Below are 16,939 nucleotides of genomic sequence, written 5' to 3' on the forward strand. Positions count from 1 at the left end.
TGCCCTCTGCGCATTCCGCTTTCCGGCCTTGGCGGCAGCGCTTGTTTCCGGGCCGGGCTGCTTTTCGTGACGGACACAAAATGGCGGCGCCCACCTCGGGGGACCACTGAGAGTGCTACGCCCGTAAGCAGCGCCGGTGGCAGCGGGAGACGCTACAATGCGGTTGGCGAAGGTTGGTTTGCATGGGGTCTTCGCCGTCTACAAGCCCCCCGGCGTGGCGTGGATGGCCGTGCGGAACTCCGTGGAGACCCACCTGCTGAGAGGTGAGCCTTGGAAGAGGTTCGGCACCGTTTCCTTGCCTTATCCTGCCTCTCGAGTCCCGCTCCTTACCATTGCAATACAGAGTGTTTCGTAATAAATGTGCTCTTAACCAGGGTGGATAAAAATAAATGATTTTATTATTATTATTATTTAAATCGAATTTTTAAAATAGTATGCTTTTGGAGGAAAAATATTTCTAAAGTTAGTTTTCTGTTTTAGTTACATAATAGTCCAGAGCCTATTCATCTGGAAATAAGGATTTAAGTTTTTCATGTGTGCTAAAACTCAGTCTAAGTTGTTTTTTTTAATCGTCTAACCGCATCAGTTAACAAGCGTGGATACATATAGTATAATGTTATTGTTTTAGTTAAATAAGTTGTTTAAATTGTTATTAAGGAAATGATTATTTTTCTCCTTCCAATAGAGTACAGCAGAAAAGTTGTCCAAATATAAACAATAATTTCATAATTATCTGTCTATGTATTTCTAATAGTATAACCAAATCAGTAATTTTTGATATAACTGTAAAAACTACTCTGAAAATTTATTATTCCAAAAATTAAACCTTCCTCTGGTTTTCAGTCCCTTCTCCCTCCTCGGGGAGAAGCCCCCAAGAACCGCCATGCACCCTTTAAAGAGCGCGCGGCTCTTGCGGGCTTTTGCTGGAGGTGGGGGAAGGGACAGAGGGCAGCCCCTCATTCCCTTCCCCCACCTCCCAGAAAAGCCCCCAAGAGCCGCACTCCCTTTCACGAGCCGCGTGGAGTGCGCTTGGGGGCTTCTCCCTCCTGGGGAAAAGCATACAGGCTCTGCTCAGCACTTTTTAAAAAAAAAAAAATTCTTGCATTCCCCTTCTAAAAACTAGGTGCGTCTTATGGTCAGGTGCGTCTTATGGAGCGAAAAATACGGTAAATCAAGACTTACTGACTTATGATTTAAATCACGATTAAAATCAATTTGATTTAAAACAATTAAAATCAATTTGATTTAAATCACGTTTGAAATCAATTTGATTTAAATCAGTTTGATTTAAATCACGATTAAAATCAATTTGATTTAAATCAGTTTGATTTAAATCACGATTAAAATCAATTTGATTTAAATCTGGCGAACCAGAGCAGCGCACAGAAACACTGTTTACCTTCCTGCTGGAGCGGTACCTATTTATCTACTTGCACTGACGTGCTTTCGAACTGCTAGCTTGGCAGGAGCAGGGACTGAGCAACGGGAGCTCACTCCGTCATTGCGGGGATTCGAACCGCCGACCTTCTGATCGGCAAGTCCTAGGCTCTGTGCTTTAACCCACAGCACCACCTGCGTGCCCTATTAATTAGTTAGCTATACCTTAAAAAAAACAAAACAGTTTTCTTCATTATTTTTTTTCTTTAGACTTGAACTCATTCAAGCGACCAGCACCACAACGGCTTGTACGTTTCCTGCCTAGCATGGTGGAAGGAAAGGATGGGAAGGAATTGACTATGACAGTTACGCAGCTCCCAGCTATGGCTGACCATCCTCTAGGTGAGATTTGAGCAGGGATGTAGGGTGGAGAAGGTGGCATCCTGGGCCTGATGATATCAGGACTAACTTATTCTTTTCAGGGACAGTGAACGTAGTGGCCTCCGGATGCTCCAACCCCAATCAGCATGGCTAATGGGTAGAGATTATGTGAATTGTAGTCCAGCATCTGGAGAGCATCGCTTTGCCTATGCCTGATTTGTATCTACCCAAGACTCTGCTTTTGAGTCTTGCCAATGTATGAATTGTGGCAGTGTTTCTTAAACTTCGGTCTCCTGCTGTTGTTGGACTACAACTCCCATCATCCCTGAGCACAGGTCCTGCTAGCTAGGGAAGATGGGATGTGTAGTCCAACAACAGCAAGGAAGTCCAAGTTTGAGAAACAATGGATTAAGGTAACAGACACTCACTGATGGGGCATTCTCAGGTGTGACACCTCTCTTGCCAATCCTTGGATGTTGGGCAAAGGTGGGATGGGCAAAAAGCCTTCAGGAATCTCTTCAGTTCTGCTTATTCTTGGTTTGCTACATCTGATATCACTTTCTTATTGTGTTCTGCTATTTATTGTGTTTTCGGTTTGAACTGTTGTTAGCTTTTGCGTAGCGTTTTTGTTTGTTTGTTTTTAATTCCTAATCACCCCATAAATCAAGGGGTAGCCAACATAATGCTCTCCAGATGCTCTGGACTAGAATTCCCAGTTGCTGGAAACTGCAGGAGGGGGAGAATACTCTTGTGCACAGGTCTTGCTTGTAGGCTCCCTACAGTGGGCATCTGATTGGCCACTGTGAGTGAGAACAGGATGCTGGACAACATGGACCACTGGCCTGATCCAACAAGCTCTTCTTAGGCTCCATATACAGCCAATAGGGGCTGGTGATTTATTGATCTGTTGTCCAAAACCAGTTTAAGGTCCACATCATGATGACTGTTTAAAAATATTTGACCTGGTGATATCTTGCAAATCACATTGTTGGAAAAACTGCAAAGCCAATGGATGCTTTTCTCAAGATTCCTGCAACAGTGCAACCCATACTCAGCTCTCTCCTGCCTCCTGCAGGGGGCAGCAAACCACAGAGCAGGCACGGAGGAAAGCTGCCTTGCAGGAGCTTTTTTCAGGTAACGCCATGAGCTTCTTGCTTTAAGTGTAGGCACTAGGCAGACAGGTAGGTAGGTGGCTGAGGGAGATGTCAGTTTGAGTTGTCTCTAGGCTTTGTGCTAGGAGCCCCTTTCCTCCTTCCTTTCTCCAATAGGGTTGTTTACTTCTGAATTTTTTTAAAAAGCCTTGCCCTGTTGTTTAAGCCTATTTTCTACCCACCCCCACGTGTGTTTCTCTCTTGTCAATGCTCTTTGTTTCTCCTCTTCTGCATGTGTGTGTTTGCCTGTGTCCCCCCCTCGTTATGTTCCCCATTTTCTCCTTACCCTTGAAATCTCCCCAATTATCTCCTCTCCCCTTTGCTTTCTCACACATTTGTTTCCCCAACCCTATACCTCCTAATGTGCTGCTTCTTTCTTTTTCTTCTCTGCTGTCCACCAAGTCCCACTGGCAGAAAAAAGTGGGGGGGAAGTGTTTTTGTTTTTATTTTCTGGTGTTTACATTGTTGGTTCCCCCTAAATAGCTTCCCTCCATATTACAAAGGAAGGGGTGTTGTTGTTTTTTAAGAGCTTATCTCTTTGCTTGCTTGCCCTGTCTGCCTCCCTTTGATAAAAAGTGAGAGATTGGTGGGATGAAGGCTTTTGTGGAGGCCTTCTGTTTCAGGGGGAAATGGAGGGGAGAAGATTTAACTGGTTGCCTTCTGCTGAAATAGGAGATTGGGTAGTTGTGAGGTGAGAAGGATGGGGTGTTTGTCAGTAAGCAGTCCAAGCAAATGTGTGTCTACTCACAAGTACACCTTACTGAATTCAATGGGGCTTACTCCCAGGAAAGTAGAAGTAAGTTTAGTTGAACACATTGGGGCTTACACCTGTACTTGGCCCTCTGAGTAGAGAAGCAGATGCAACTTGACACTTGTAAATAATTTACTCTTCGATTAGTTGAAGATAGATTAAATTGTTTAATAAATCTTTATTCTGTAAAATTTCAGCTTTCCCTACTCTAGATCTTTTTAGAACAGCGATTGGGAATCTGTGACCTAGGTGTTAGATGTAGCTGATGGGAGTTGAGACTCCAGATACATCTGGAAGGGTCATAGGTTTCCCCATCACTGTTTTAGACAGAAACACTGGGTACAAGGTTTCCCCCTCCAATAAAAACGAAGTCCCAATCTCCAGCTTGCCTAGCCCTTTAAATGGGAACAGTGGATTCTGGTGGTGCCATCTAACAGTCTGGAGTTACTCTCTGAGGATGATTCCAGATTGGGATAAAATGTGGCTGCCCAATTCCATTCTCCTCTGGAGATGAATTTGATTGTTGTCTGGAAACTCCTTCTGTTTACCCCCTGCTATGGTCCGTTCCAGCATCTGTGGCTCCTCAGTCTCAAACTTTGCAGTTGACCCGCAATCTTGATTCAGATTCAGAGGCTGCGTTAGAATGTCTTGTTTTTCTCTGGCCTTTTAGTTTGGTTTTCATTTTGTGCCAGATTTTCTGCTCCCTGCTGAAATTTGTTGTTGGATTTTTATTAGTTACTCATTTTAATTCCACTTATGAATTGCTTTGTTAAAAACATCTCAAAATTATTTATTTTTATATAAAAAAGCTTTCTTTGTGTTTTGTTTGAATTATTTACTGTATTGGTGAGATCAAGTTTTGTGCATGCCTTAAAAAATCGATCTTGATTTTCCTTTACAGTTTCTGGACCGATATTCAGACACCTGAAAGTTGGAGTAGGCCACCATCTGGATCCAATGTCCTCTGGAGTGTTTGGTAAGTAAAAGATGCCTTAGCCAGTCGTTGCTATTATATGGTGCTCCCAGAAGCATTATTACACTGTGGCTAAGGTACATGTGGCCAATACAGTAGTGCCCCGCAAGACGAATGCCTCGCAAGACGAAAAACCCGCTAGACGAAAGGGTTTTCCGTTTTTCAAGGCGCTTCGCAAGACGAATTTCCCTATGGGCTTGCTTCACAAGACAAAAACGTCTTGCGAGTTTTTTCCCTCCCCCCCCTTTTTCTAAGCCGCTAATAGCTGCTTAGCCGCTAAGCCACCAATAGCCGCTAAGCCGCTTAGCCGCTAATAGGGATGCTTCGCAAGACGAAAAAACCACAAGACGAAGAGACTCGCGGAACGAATTATTTTCGTCTTGCGAGGCACCACTGTAAATTGGATTGCATCCCAAAGCAGTTGCTAATCTGGGCCAAATTCAAAGTGCTGGTTTTGACCTATAAAGACTTAAATACCTCAGGACCACAATACCTCAAGGGCCGCCTCTCTCCGTATGAACCTCCCCAGATCCTGCAATAATCCTCTGAGGCCCTTCTTCATGTGCCTCCTCCATGAGAGGTCCAGAGGGTGGCAACACAGAATGGGCATTTTCTGCAGTGCTTCCCCTCCTCTTTGTGGAATGCTCTCCCCAGGGAGGTTTGTCTGATACCTTCAGGGGAAAACGTTCCTTTTTAACCAGGCCTTTGAACTGATTAACATATTAAACCCCTTTTAAATGTGTTTGTAGGGGGAATCTGTTTTTTTGTTCTTGTTTATATCTTGTACTTTTATGCAAGGGGGAGTGTCTAAATAATCCCCCCCCTTCTCTCATTTTCCCCTACTGTTGAAATCCAAAGCCATGTACAAATTCTTTCTTCCCAGTCAGACATAAGGCTTGCCATGATCCAGGTGTATCTATTTAACTGTCCCTGGATTTGCAGTCAGAAAAAGTGACCTTTTTAACTTTGCCTGCCTAACTCTCCCACCCCTTCCTTTTTATATTTCAGTGCTCGGGGTGGGTAATGGCAACAAGTTGCTTCAAGCCTTGCACGATGCTCAACTCACCAGGGTAAGTATTTATTTTAATACAGTTATAAGTAGGGAATTATACATTATTATTAGACCTTAGAGATGGAAGGTACATTGGGGTCCAGCCCCCTGCCTAGTGTGGGGTGTACAGTGTGCAGGATGCACCATGCATGATGCAGTTACAGAATCCCTTATGGATGCCTACCTGGCCTCTGGTTAAATGCCTTCTACAAAGGAGAGCCCACCAACTTCCACCACTTTCATTCTCACAGTTAGACTGCTCTTGTCATTGGGAAGTTTCTCCTGATGTTTAGCTGAAATCTGCTGCCCTTCCAGTTCAACCAATCCATTCTGGTCCTGCCCTTTGGAGCAATAGAGAGCAAGTCTGCTTTCTGTTGCTCCAGAAAGCAGATAGTTGAAGACAACAATTGAATCTTTCATTAAATGCTGCTTCTCCAGACTGAACATCCCAAACTCCTTCATCTGTTCCTTTTGGTACTTAGTAGCCAGACTCTGAGGGGACGCGAGTGGCACTGTGGGTAAAACCTCAACGCCTAGGACTTGCCGATCGTCAGGTCGGCGGTTCGAATCCCCGCGGCGGGGTGCACTCCTGTTGCTTGGTCCCAGCGCCTGCCAACCTAGCAGTTCAAAAGCACCCCCGAGTGCAAGTAGATAAATAGGGACCGCTTACTAGCGGGAAGGTAAACGGCGTTTCCGTGTGCTACACTGGCTCACCAGATGCAGCTCGTCACGCTGACCACGTGACCCGGAAGTGTCTTCGGACAGCGCTGGCCCCCGTCCTCTTAAGCGAGATGGGTGCGCAACCCCAGAGTCGGACACGACTGGCCCGCACGGGCAGGGGTACCTTACCTTACCTTACTAGCCAGACTCTGCACCATCCTAAAGGTAAAGGGACTTCTCTCACCATGCATTTCTTCTTTTCAAAGACTTACACAGTTAGTGGCTTGTTTGGCAAAGCCACAGACGACTTCTCGGACACGGGCAAACTGATCGAGAAGGCAGCATTTGGTAAGTTTATCCACAGGGATAGGTGTGGGGAACCTGTGGTGGTTCAAACTTACCTAGGTACAGCTGTGGGCAGGTTTCCTGCATTTTAGGGGGTTGTACTAGATTACCCTGGGGTGTCCCTTCCAACTCTACAATTCTATGATTCTCCCCTGTCTCTCTGAAGCGCAGCACTCAGTCAGCTGGTCCTGAAAGCCCCGCTAGCTCAGCCTTCAGCAGGAGAGAGTTTGCTTTCTTTTCCACTGCCCAGAAACCAACTTGAGTTGGATTCCAGGTGCATGTTTTCCTCTTAGGAGGATAAAAGGTGAGCCCATCCCCCAGCAATGTTTTGAAACGGTGGAGTTTTAAAGCATCATATAAGTATCTTGAATTTGCTTTATATTTTGTGTGGTTGCCCCTTCCTCATCTTGACCCCCCAAACCACTGGGGCTCCTTTTCATATTGTTTTCACCTGGGAATTTGCTTAGGAGGCAACAACATGTTTATAGTCTGTGTTTGAAATATATGTATTTAGCTCCAGGCTGTTGGATCACCTGGCCCATCCCTCTCAGTACTGTTTCCCCCCTTTCTTTGTCTGCAGACCACATCACCAGGGAGCAGCTGGAGAGGATCCTTTCTGTTATCCAGGGGTCCCATCACAAGGCTTTACTGCAGTAAGTATCCCAAACGTGGGGGCTGTACCAGAGCACAGGGGCAGAGTGCCTGCTTTGCATGCAGAAGGTCCCAGGTTTGATCCCTGATAGCATCTGTTCAGATAGCAAGCCCCAGGAAAGACCTTTCCCTGAGAAACCCCTGCCAGTCAAAGCTGACAGTAGATTGGCAGATAAATGCTTCCACCTGTCAAAGCTGGCATGGACAATACCCTGTTCTGGTGCAATAAGGTAGCTTTTCGTTCTCCCAAATCTCAAGGTTTTAGGTGATGCTTTTGCTGTCACTTGGGGAACAGTGGGAGATGCTTGCTGCTTTTGCTGCAATGAGACATCTTCTACAAGATTTAAGGGAAAGGGAGGGTGTGGGGACTTTCACACCTTCTCTGTTTCTTAATGCTGACCATTCCCCAAAGAGCACCCACTCCGCTCCCCATGTACAAGAAGAAGATTATTGGTATTGGCAGGCCTGGGCAGACTGCTGAGCTTTGCTGATCTTCCTTTGCCTGCCGTGGACCTTCAGGTAGCTGTTGCTGGACTCACAACTCCCATCATCCCAGGCCATTGGCCTTGCCATCGGGCTGGGGATGACTTCTGCAGATCAGTAGGCATGGCTGTGCCTTCCCTCTTTGCTCTTATATCCCAGAACATCCCCGCCTGCAACCCTCTTGCACCTTGCAAAACAACACACATACTGAAGGCACAATACATGAAATACTATTATTATTATTAATTACTAAAATGATTAGTCATTCTTTGTGATGGCAACTCAAAATTTTGTAAGCAGAAAACAAACACATACATAACTGCATTAAAATCAACACACACAGTCCCACCATTCTACCGATGCAAAAGGGCAATAGCTAGTTAAAAGCCAAAGACCTGATTAGAAAGTATGTTTTCATCTGACATCTAAAGATAAGAGGAGGCTTGTTTCTCAGTGGCTCCTGACCAGGAGAGAACTCATGTTCTCCTCCAGACCTCCTCCTTTCCACTCATGGCATCCCCAGGAGCCCCTTGTTTACTTTGTCCATAGAAGCAAAGTCTGCTCTGGTTTGAGGGATACCCTGCCCATGCAAAATATCCCCTGGTGGAGCCCCTCTTATGTTAGCAGTGGGGTGGGGGCAGCAGCAGCAGCAGCAGCTGCTGTACTTCAAGGTGGCTGTAAAGCTGGCATTTATAATTTCATACATTGTTCCAGAGCGCCCTAAGTCATGCTCCAGAAGTGTAAATAGTGGATTGCAGGCCCTTCCAGCTGTGGGGTGTGGGGAGGCTAGCACAGCAGGCAACTCAATGCTGGTAGGCCCTGGCAGCTGCTGCTTTCAGACCTACACAGAAATGAATGGTTCTTTTCGTTCTGTCCCTCCTTTTGTAAAAAATGAAAGTTGTAATTTTCACGTTACTAAATAAGCATGCTAAATAGTTTGTGTGGTAGAATGATGGACATGAGCTAATAGAGGGAGTGTGGTGCAACTCAGGAATGGTTTGAATGTTGCCTAGCTGGCCTTAGGTGGGCCCTTGTTTTTTTTTAGCTCCTTCCCAGCTATTTGCAATGTGTGCATATTAACGCTGACCTGTCTTACAGGGGTGTTGTAAAGATTAGTGAGTTGTGATATGTAATGTGCTTTGAATGCTCCTATGCGCCTAATTGACAGCTAAGTATTAATTGCTATTCCTATAACTATTTCACTAGAATTCCAATTACTAAATAAATGACTTGGTGTTTTATCTCTCCCTCCTTCTGAGGTGCCATACATGATTCTGCACTCACATCCCAGTGGGATTCATGGCTGAGTGTGGTTTCACCATTCCAAATTTGCCACACTAGCCACTACACCTGCCTTCCCCAACCTTGTGCCTTCCAAATGTTGCTGGATGACAACTCCCATGTTCCCTGATGGTTAACTGTGCTACCTGAGAGTTGGGAGTTTGGCTTCTACCAGCCAAAGCTCTCTGAGCTTCCCCCAAAATAGAGGCTGCGCTCATAGAGGAGGAGGATGGAAGAGTTGATAGCCGGAAGTTAGTTTTATAGAGACAAAGGGGTTTTTCTGGGCTGAAGCAACAGCACCTTTCCTCCAAGACGTTCATTGGGATGGGAACTTTGCATGGTGCTCTTTAGATTAATCATCCTGGAGTTGGAAGGTGAAAACTGTTTGCCGCAGGTGGGGCTTGCTCTGCTTCCAGGCCCTTCCATAACTAGGGAAGTCCAAAGGCCCTTACGCCGAAGGTGAGCAGGAGTGCTAGGGTGGGGTGGGAGGTCAGTCAGCCAGGAGCCCTGCTGTCCTCCTCACCCCACGTCTTGTTTCCTTCTCTCCCTCAGGCCGCCTCCGTCCCTTTCCTTCCTTCCGCTGCGTCATTACTGCCTGCCCAGAGAGCATGAGGAGCTGAAGAGCTCCCAGCCTCTAAGCTTCCGGAACAGCCGTGCCCACCCTCGGAAATGGAGTGTGGCGCAGTCCATGGGCAGCGACCATCAGAAGCCAGTGTGGCGGGTGGTGCTGATTTGTGTCTCAGGAATGGCATTTCTAGCGTGGTGTGCACTGCGCCGCAAGACTGACATTGACAGGCTTCTAGAGGATGCCATGGAGGAGGACTCCCCAGAGCAGGATTCCCAAACGCTTCCATCCGAACAGGGGAAGCCTTGATGCAGGGGTGGTGGGCAAGGACCTCTTGCCACTCTGGGTTCCTGATTCCACCCCCCACCCCCACCCCCCAGGCTGGGTCCCTGAAACTGCTGGTTCTATGGTATGGGTGTGCATTAAAGCAAAGAAGACCGCCACAGAGGACGTCAAAAGACATTTCCTGAACATGGACAGCATAGTTCTGTTCCCAGTAGAAAGCAACACAGAAAGTTCTTTTTCAAGGCAAGAGAAGCCATATGGTGGAGCTCAATTGGTTAAAGAGGGACGCTATTCTGTGTTGCAGGCACACTCCCTTTTATGTGTGAAGAGAAGGAAATTTGTCTAAACATTGTGCACCTGCTGATTCTGTTGGCTCTTAATGCTTGGTTGTAGTTGGTTTAAGATAATAAAATAATAATTGCCTAGATCCAGGTTTGAGGCAAATACTCTCTTGGTGAGAGAGCCCCAGGAGAGGTTTTAAATCACAAAACGTGCAACAAAGAAAAGCGTGGAAATATAGGCTGTTAGACCCCTTCGTGTTTCTTCCAAAGTTCTCCTTTACTTCTCCTTTAGCATGGAGTGAGCAGCCCAGAAGTCCTTTCTGGTCAGTCTCACATGATGGAAGGGGGTAAACAAAAGGCTTTGGTAACCCTTCCTCTTGAGGTGAGGGGGCGTGACCTAGTTAAATCTGGCAGAATTGCTTACTCCAAACTGTCGCGACATGTTAGTGTGTCAACTGCAATGTGTAGGTGCAAACGCTCCCCGTGCTCTTCCTGAGGCTGGAAAGGGGTTTACTGAGTAAAACTGAATTACTGTGTTGCAAATGATGCATGTCTAAAAAGTTTATCACCAACATGAAAAGTTTGCAAAGCTCTGGCTTACTCTATGGTCTTAACCTCTTCATGCATTAACTACAGCAGGTTGGCCCAACTTTTCATACCAATGGGCCACAAGCGTACTTTGACACGAAACCTACAGGCTGCCTTGTCACATGGGGGTGGGTGGGCCAAGGCCAAAATTTGAAGGCCCCGCCCCCATCCCTCATGCTGCCTTCCCAGAGCCAGCCGTGGGAAGGAGGTGTGAGGCTCAGGCAAAGTCCCAGAGTGCCTTCCCAAAGCTGGAAAAGTGCTAACTAGGCTTTGGGAACTGTGAGGACTGTGGGGTGTGTTGGTGGGTGTGTCAAAATGTTGCTGAGGGCCGGGCCATGTGTTGGATCACCCTGAACTACAGCTAAGCATGCTGTATCATCCCTGACCATTTGCCATGCCGGATGAAGCTGATGGGGATTGGGAGTCCAGCAACATCTGGAGGACCACAGGTTCCCCAACCCTGGACTACTCCTCTCATGGAGTAGTGATACTTCTTCCCACCTAATGATAAATTTGGAGAAAACATGAACAGAAGTGAATGGCCTGTTAGCTATTTAAGGATGCAAATCCCATATGCATGACTTGTCTATTCCAAAATATATCTTGTATACATCTGAATGCTTCAGAATAAGTATTATGAAAATTCAGATAAGAAACCACACAAAATTTTAATAGCTACATAGCACAATCATAGAATAGAATCATAGAGTTGGAAGAGACCACAAGGGCCATCGAGTCCAACCCCCTGCCAATCAAGACTTGAATGAATGAATTGCACTAGCCAGGCTGTTTGGACCATCCATTAATTTTAAAATATGTAATAGAGGTTATTACTCAGTAAGGTAGTAACCCTTGATGTGGACTGCACCTCTTTAGACCAAAGGTGGGAGCTTCACATGATTGTTCCTTGATACCAAAAAAATCCCTGCACATAGAAGACGAAGAGTTTGGATTTGATATCCCGCTTTATCACTACCCTAAGGAGTCTCAAAGCGGCTAACAATCTCCTTTTCCCTTCCTCCCCACAACAAACACTCTGTAAGGTGAGTGGGGCTGAGAGACTTCAGAGAAGTGTGACTAGCCCAAGGTCACCCAAGCAGCTGCATGTGGAGGAGCAGGGAATCGAACCCAGTTCACCAGATTACGAATTAGTCAGGCTAGCCTTGCTTTGGAGATTCTCTTTTGCACACAGGAACACTCAGTCATGTGAGTCCCCCATCTACAGTCTGAAGTAGTATGGTCCAGATGAAGGGCTGCCACCTCAGAGAGAACTACCTGATGCTTCTGCAGTTGTTAGCTTGTTGCTTCAGCATATGGCAGGATATCACTTCGGGAAAAGCTAATATTGATTAGCAAAGTGGTTATGAAGAAAGCTGGCAAAAAAGTTTGGCCTCTCCCTTTGCTGCCACTGTTTTTATGTATTAAGGTTTAATTAAAATGCAGACTGTGGACATGGATTAAAGTGACAGCCTTTGTGCACAAGCTGTAAATAACTTTGGGGTGTGTTGAATAATCATTTGTTGGTCTGTTTGAAAGATCAGCTTGGCAGATGATATCCTTTCCAATGAAGAGGTCCTATAGGGGGTGTGGGGATGGAGAGGATATGAAGTTGGAGACATCTGTAATGCAGATTTGGGAAGCAGTGGCTGCATCCAACTGGAAACCTTAAGAGCAAGTGTATCTGCTTCAACTTTCCACAAAAAAGTGTGTGATGTACATAAGTCAGCCTTGTGTTTAAGCACTGGCCTAGTAGCCACAGGCAACCACGAATTACATGCAGATAAGTGAACTGGAAGAGGAGGCACATCATGTTCCATCCCTCCTCTGTATCTAACAAAGAAACCAGGTGGGCTGTACTTAGAGTAGAAACACAGCGGCCTGCTCCAAGAAGGGCAGAACTCCCAATCCCTCCTAAGTAGCTATTTTGTGGGTTTATTTACTGTGTTGACTGTTTCTTCGCCTAAGTTATTCACTGAGGTTGTTAACCTTTGCATGTACCCCACTGCCAATGTGAGCTCACATGATTGAAATGGTCCTTCATACAAAAAACTAAGAACATTGCACACAGAAAACTAGCCAGTATGGGTAGAAAAGATATTTCCCCTGACAAACTAGTTCTATCTGCAGGGTCTTTTGTTTGTATGAAGGCGCATTCAGTCATGTGAACCCCCACTGCCAGTGTCTTAAGGGCTTAGACACAGCCTAACCACCTAAGCAACCATGAGGCCTTAAAAGTTGAATGACTGGAGAGACCTGTCAGGAGTAAGCATGTACCAATGGTACCAAATAGTATGGGAAACAGCCCTACTAGAAAAATTAACCAATAAACTGAAACTGACACGGGGACAAACAGAAGAAGACGCCTTCACCCCGGTATGGCTCCCCTTTATCACGTACACAGCCCAACAAGACAATGACAATAATCCACCAACAGCATATAAATCAATATGGCTAACCTGATCCAAAACACCCACCCACCCCACTCACACACAAAAACAAAGATCACCACAGCCAATCACAAACAAACAACCACACCCTAGGCCAACCCCAACCTCTCTCACCACCAAAGGAACACAAGTGAACAGCAGAGAACCGGCACAAGCAACGCTGACACCAAACCCCACACATACATTAAGCAAATTAGAAACATCGCCACCCGACCCCACCCATCTTCCCCCCTTCCCCCCTTTCCTTCCTAATGTCTCAACAAATGAAACTGATTTGTAAAAATGTTACATGGAAAAAATACGAGAGACATTACACATACTTCTGTAAAACAAGAAAATCATTTTTTTTAAAAAACTGAATGACTAAAACCACCATTTATGTCAGAATCTGGAAATTTCATCTCCATATTGTGATACAAAGGGTCACTGCACAAATTTTCCGTTTTTACTGGCTGCTTAAGCATTTTTGATAGCTTTCAGGTGTTTATGCATTGTGCGAAGTTGACAATAAGAAATGCAATTTCCATGAGTCTAATGACATTCCCCAGCCCCTATAATTTGGGGAGATGGCTATTGAGTGTACCTGATTATAGGAGAGCCATCCTTGGAGATAACAGGCTGTGTTCGGGTGGGCAAAATGCATTGCACAAGCCAGTCAGACAGTAGCTGTGCAAATCCAGCAGCAGGAGAGTTCAACCTCCCTTCCCTGATCTATTCTCTCCCTTTGCCTCCATCCAGGTATGCTAATATTGACTTGAAAACCCAAGAGGCCTACGAGCTGGCAGTGAAAGGATTAATTCGTCCCATGGAGAAAAGCCCACCCTTAATCACAGCAGTGCGAAGCCTCCAGTTTGCACCACCAGAATTCAAGCTAGGTACGGCTAGGGATGTATTTCAAATCCCACGGCAGATTTCCAATTATTATTATTTTTTTAATTGAGACATTTACATTTTATGGGGTACGAAGGACCAAGAAGCAAGTGCTAAGAGAGATCTTTGCCCAAAAGATCAGAAAGCAGCTGACAGTTCACAGCAGAGAATACTAGCCCACATGGACAAATGGTGCAGGAGCTTCTCACAGCAGCCCCCCACTCCTAAGGAGAATCCCATAATAGAGCCAGCTGTGTTGATCCATCGTCTTTGACTGTGTTCACACTCTTACCTGCTGAGTTCACTCATCTAGGCAGTTATTATCTGGGCATAGGGTTATTATGAAGATAAAATGGGACAGCCCTCAGATCCGGATTTTGGCATGAGCCACAGAGTTCTGACCATTTAGCGCTAAAATAAATCTTCGTTGCATTCTCCTTGTCCTTTTGGCTCCCTTCCTTTGGGGAAGATTGTGACCTCCATCCAAGGGAAGAACTTTCAGGGCAATATTTTTGCAACAACACCTTCCTAGGTTTTCAATGGCTGGGAGACCAGAATGGATTTTCATTGGGACTTCTAGTGACAACCGGTTGAATTCAATGCACTAAAGTTTTTAGCTTTGTCTATTAAATGCAAGTAAAACCAACATGCCAAGTTAGATCATGCTCCAGTGTTTAAGATATCAGAAAATTTTCTAGTGCTAATTACCCTGATTTCTGTAGTATGCTTCCCCTAACTGGAAAGTTTTCGATTTCAAACTTTTTTGGGAAACCCCACCTCACTGCCTGCTTGTATTGACAATTATTTCTGTCCCCCTTAGAAATCCACTGTTTGCATGAGACCCAGCAATACCTTCGGAAGATAGTTCACGAGATCGGTTTGGAGTTGAAGTCAGTTGCTGTCTGCACGCAAGTGAGGCGGGTACGAGACGGCATTTTCACTCTGGAGGATGCCCTCTTGAGAACACAGTGGAACTTGCATAACATCCGAAATGCGATCCTGAAGTCCAAGCTTAGAGTAGAAACTGAGATACAAAAAAGCCTTGCTTATGAGGGAGAGGAAGAAACTACGGCCTCTCCGGTTGCAGGTGACACACAGCTGAGCGAGAGGGAAGATGCCTTGCCGCCAAGCTCAGTGATAAAATTGTGAATATCTTGTACTACATGGAAAACGGTTAAGTGCGGATGTGGAAAGCACCCTGGAATTTTTATCCTTCACCACTTTGCTGCTGAAGCTTGCTGCCCTGTTTCAAGCTGTTCTAAAACTCATCACTCTCAAAACTCTCCCGCGATGAAACATTTGCAGTATCTGATCCTGCACGTGTGGAAAAATCAGAAGCTGTTTCTGAACCATATGAAAACACAGCTTTTTACCTTCTGTCGAAGCTTGGATGTTTCAGCCAAAGGATTTGTAGAGCTGGTTAATTTGCTGCATAAAACAACCTGGCTGTTACTTAAATGTATTTTTAAAAAACAAATCCACCTGTGAATTCCGACTGCAGTATGATGCTTTGATTTATTCATATTGCCATGATTAAAATTCTGAAACTCATTTATGAGTTTATTGTTAAATTCAAGCCTGAAAATGTGTGAGAGGGGTGGGTGGCAGTAACTTCTGGTATCACTCCAAACGAGTTAAGGAAATTTTACTATAACTTGGTATGACTATTACTTGACAGAACCTTGGTTTTTGCAGTCATCCTGCAAATCAGAATTAGAAACTAGCTTGAAGTAGGATTGTAAACCAATATTTATGCTAACTATGGTTTGGTGTGTTGCCTGAATTGGCAAAGTTACTGCTGTCACAGAGGACACGGGCTCTGCGATAAATTGCCATATCGTTGAATACCAATATTGAAATAACATTGTGATAAATGTTTCAATAAGGCACTATTGTTGTTTATAGTCGTTTAGTCGTGTCCGACCCTTTGTGACCCCATGGACCAGAGCACACCAGGCACTCCTGTCTTCCACTGCCTCCCGCAGTTTGGTCAAACTCATGCTGGTAGCTTCGAGAACACTATCCAACCATCTCGTCCTCTGTCATCCTCTTCTCCTTGTGCCCTCCATCTTTCCCAACATCAGGGTCTTTTCCAGGGAGTCTTCTCTTCTCATGAGGTGGCCAAAGTATTGGAGCCTCAGCTTCACGATCTGTCCTTCCAGTGAGCACTCAGGGCTGATTTCCTTTAGAATGGATAGGTTTGATCTTCTTGCAGTCCATGGGACTCTCAAGAGTCTCCTCCAGCACCACAATTCAAAAGAATCAGTTCTTCGGTGATCAGCCTTCTTTATGGTCCAGCTCTCACTTCCATACATCACTACCGGGAAAACCATGGCTTTATATGGACCTTTGTTGGCAAGGTGATGTCACTATACCTGTGAACAAATGGTGGAGATATGACAGCTTCCCAGTGGGTAGCTAAGCCCTCACACAAACCAGCAACACAGGTATCTTTCCACTTAAGGCTTGGTTAATTATGCAAAGCTTGCTAACAATCCAGGAGGAACCCCCCACGGCTAGACAATCAAAGTTCCAGTGGCAAAGTAAAAAAAGAACAAAGAACGTAAACAAACAACTGGAAAGCATTCTTTCTTCCATCACACTCACTGGTGAAAAAAGAGGCGGAAGAGTTTTTATTTTTATTTTCTGGAGGTGTTTATGTTGTTGGTTCCCCCTAAATAGCTTTCCTCCATATTGAAAAGCGTTTTTAAAATTTATTTAAAGCAGACTATCTTTTTGCTTGCCCTCCCTCCCTTTGATAATAAGGGAGAGACTGGTGGAATGGGAGCTTTGGGGGCG

At 45.3% G+C, this 16,939-nt stretch overlaps 1 protein-coding gene and 1 long non-coding RNA gene across 3 annotated transcripts; one reads left to right on the top strand and one right to left on the bottom strand.

Annotated features, from left to right (window-relative positions):
• The first annotated feature begins 44 nt into the window (after positions 1–44).
• TRUB2 (TruB pseudouridine synthase family member 2) lies at positions 45–15,691 on the top strand. Of its 2 annotated transcripts, XM_081847747.1 has the most exons (8): positions 45–263; positions 1,648–1,779; positions 4,562–4,636; positions 5,642–5,703; positions 6,611–6,692; positions 7,270–7,342; positions 14,009–14,145; positions 14,961–15,691. In XM_081847747.1, the coding sequence occupies exons 1-8, from the start codon at positions 158–160 to the stop codon at positions 15,287–15,289; spliced, it is 996 nt and encodes a 331-aa protein (XP_081703873.1). In that variant the 5' UTR covers positions 45–157; the 3' UTR covers positions 15,290–15,691. The 2 variants fall into 2 exon arrangements, with proteins under 2 accessions (XP_081703873.1, XP_081703874.1); XM_081847748.1 differs by lacking the exons at positions 14,009–14,145; positions 14,961–15,691 and adding an exon at positions 9,657–10,381 and having other exon boundaries at positions 46–263.
• Positions 2,916–4,537, bottom strand: LOC309333896. Its single transcript, XR_014152767.1, has 3 exons — positions 4,500–4,537; positions 4,109–4,211; positions 2,916–3,035 (listed from the first exon to the last, which is right to left on the bottom strand). It is a non-coding gene; the product is annotated as an uncharacterized lncRNA (long non-coding RNA).
• Positions 15,692–16,939: the final 1,248 nt, after the last annotated feature.

The sequence above is a fragment of the Podarcis erhardii genome, assembly GCF_964252035.2.
Source record: "Podarcis erhardii genome assembly, chromosome: Z".
Classification (NCBI taxonomy): domain Eukaryota; kingdom Metazoa; phylum Chordata; class Lepidosauria; order Squamata; family Lacertidae; genus Podarcis; species Podarcis erhardii.

Excerpts from the sequence above, each read along its gene's own strand:
- TRUB2 (XM_081847747.1), top strand. The coding sequence starts at position 158 with ATGCGGTTGGCGAAGGTTGGTTTGCATGGGGTCTTCGCCGTCTACAAG. Across the intron at positions 264-1,647 it reads GGAGACCCACCTGCTGAGAG|ACTTGAACTCATTCAAGCGA; the intron begins GTGAGCCTTGGA and ends TTTTTTCTTTAG. Across the intron at positions 1,780-4,561 it reads TATGGCTGACCATCCTCTAG|TTTCTGGACCGATATTCAGA; the intron begins GTGAGATTTGAG and ends TTTCCTTTACAG.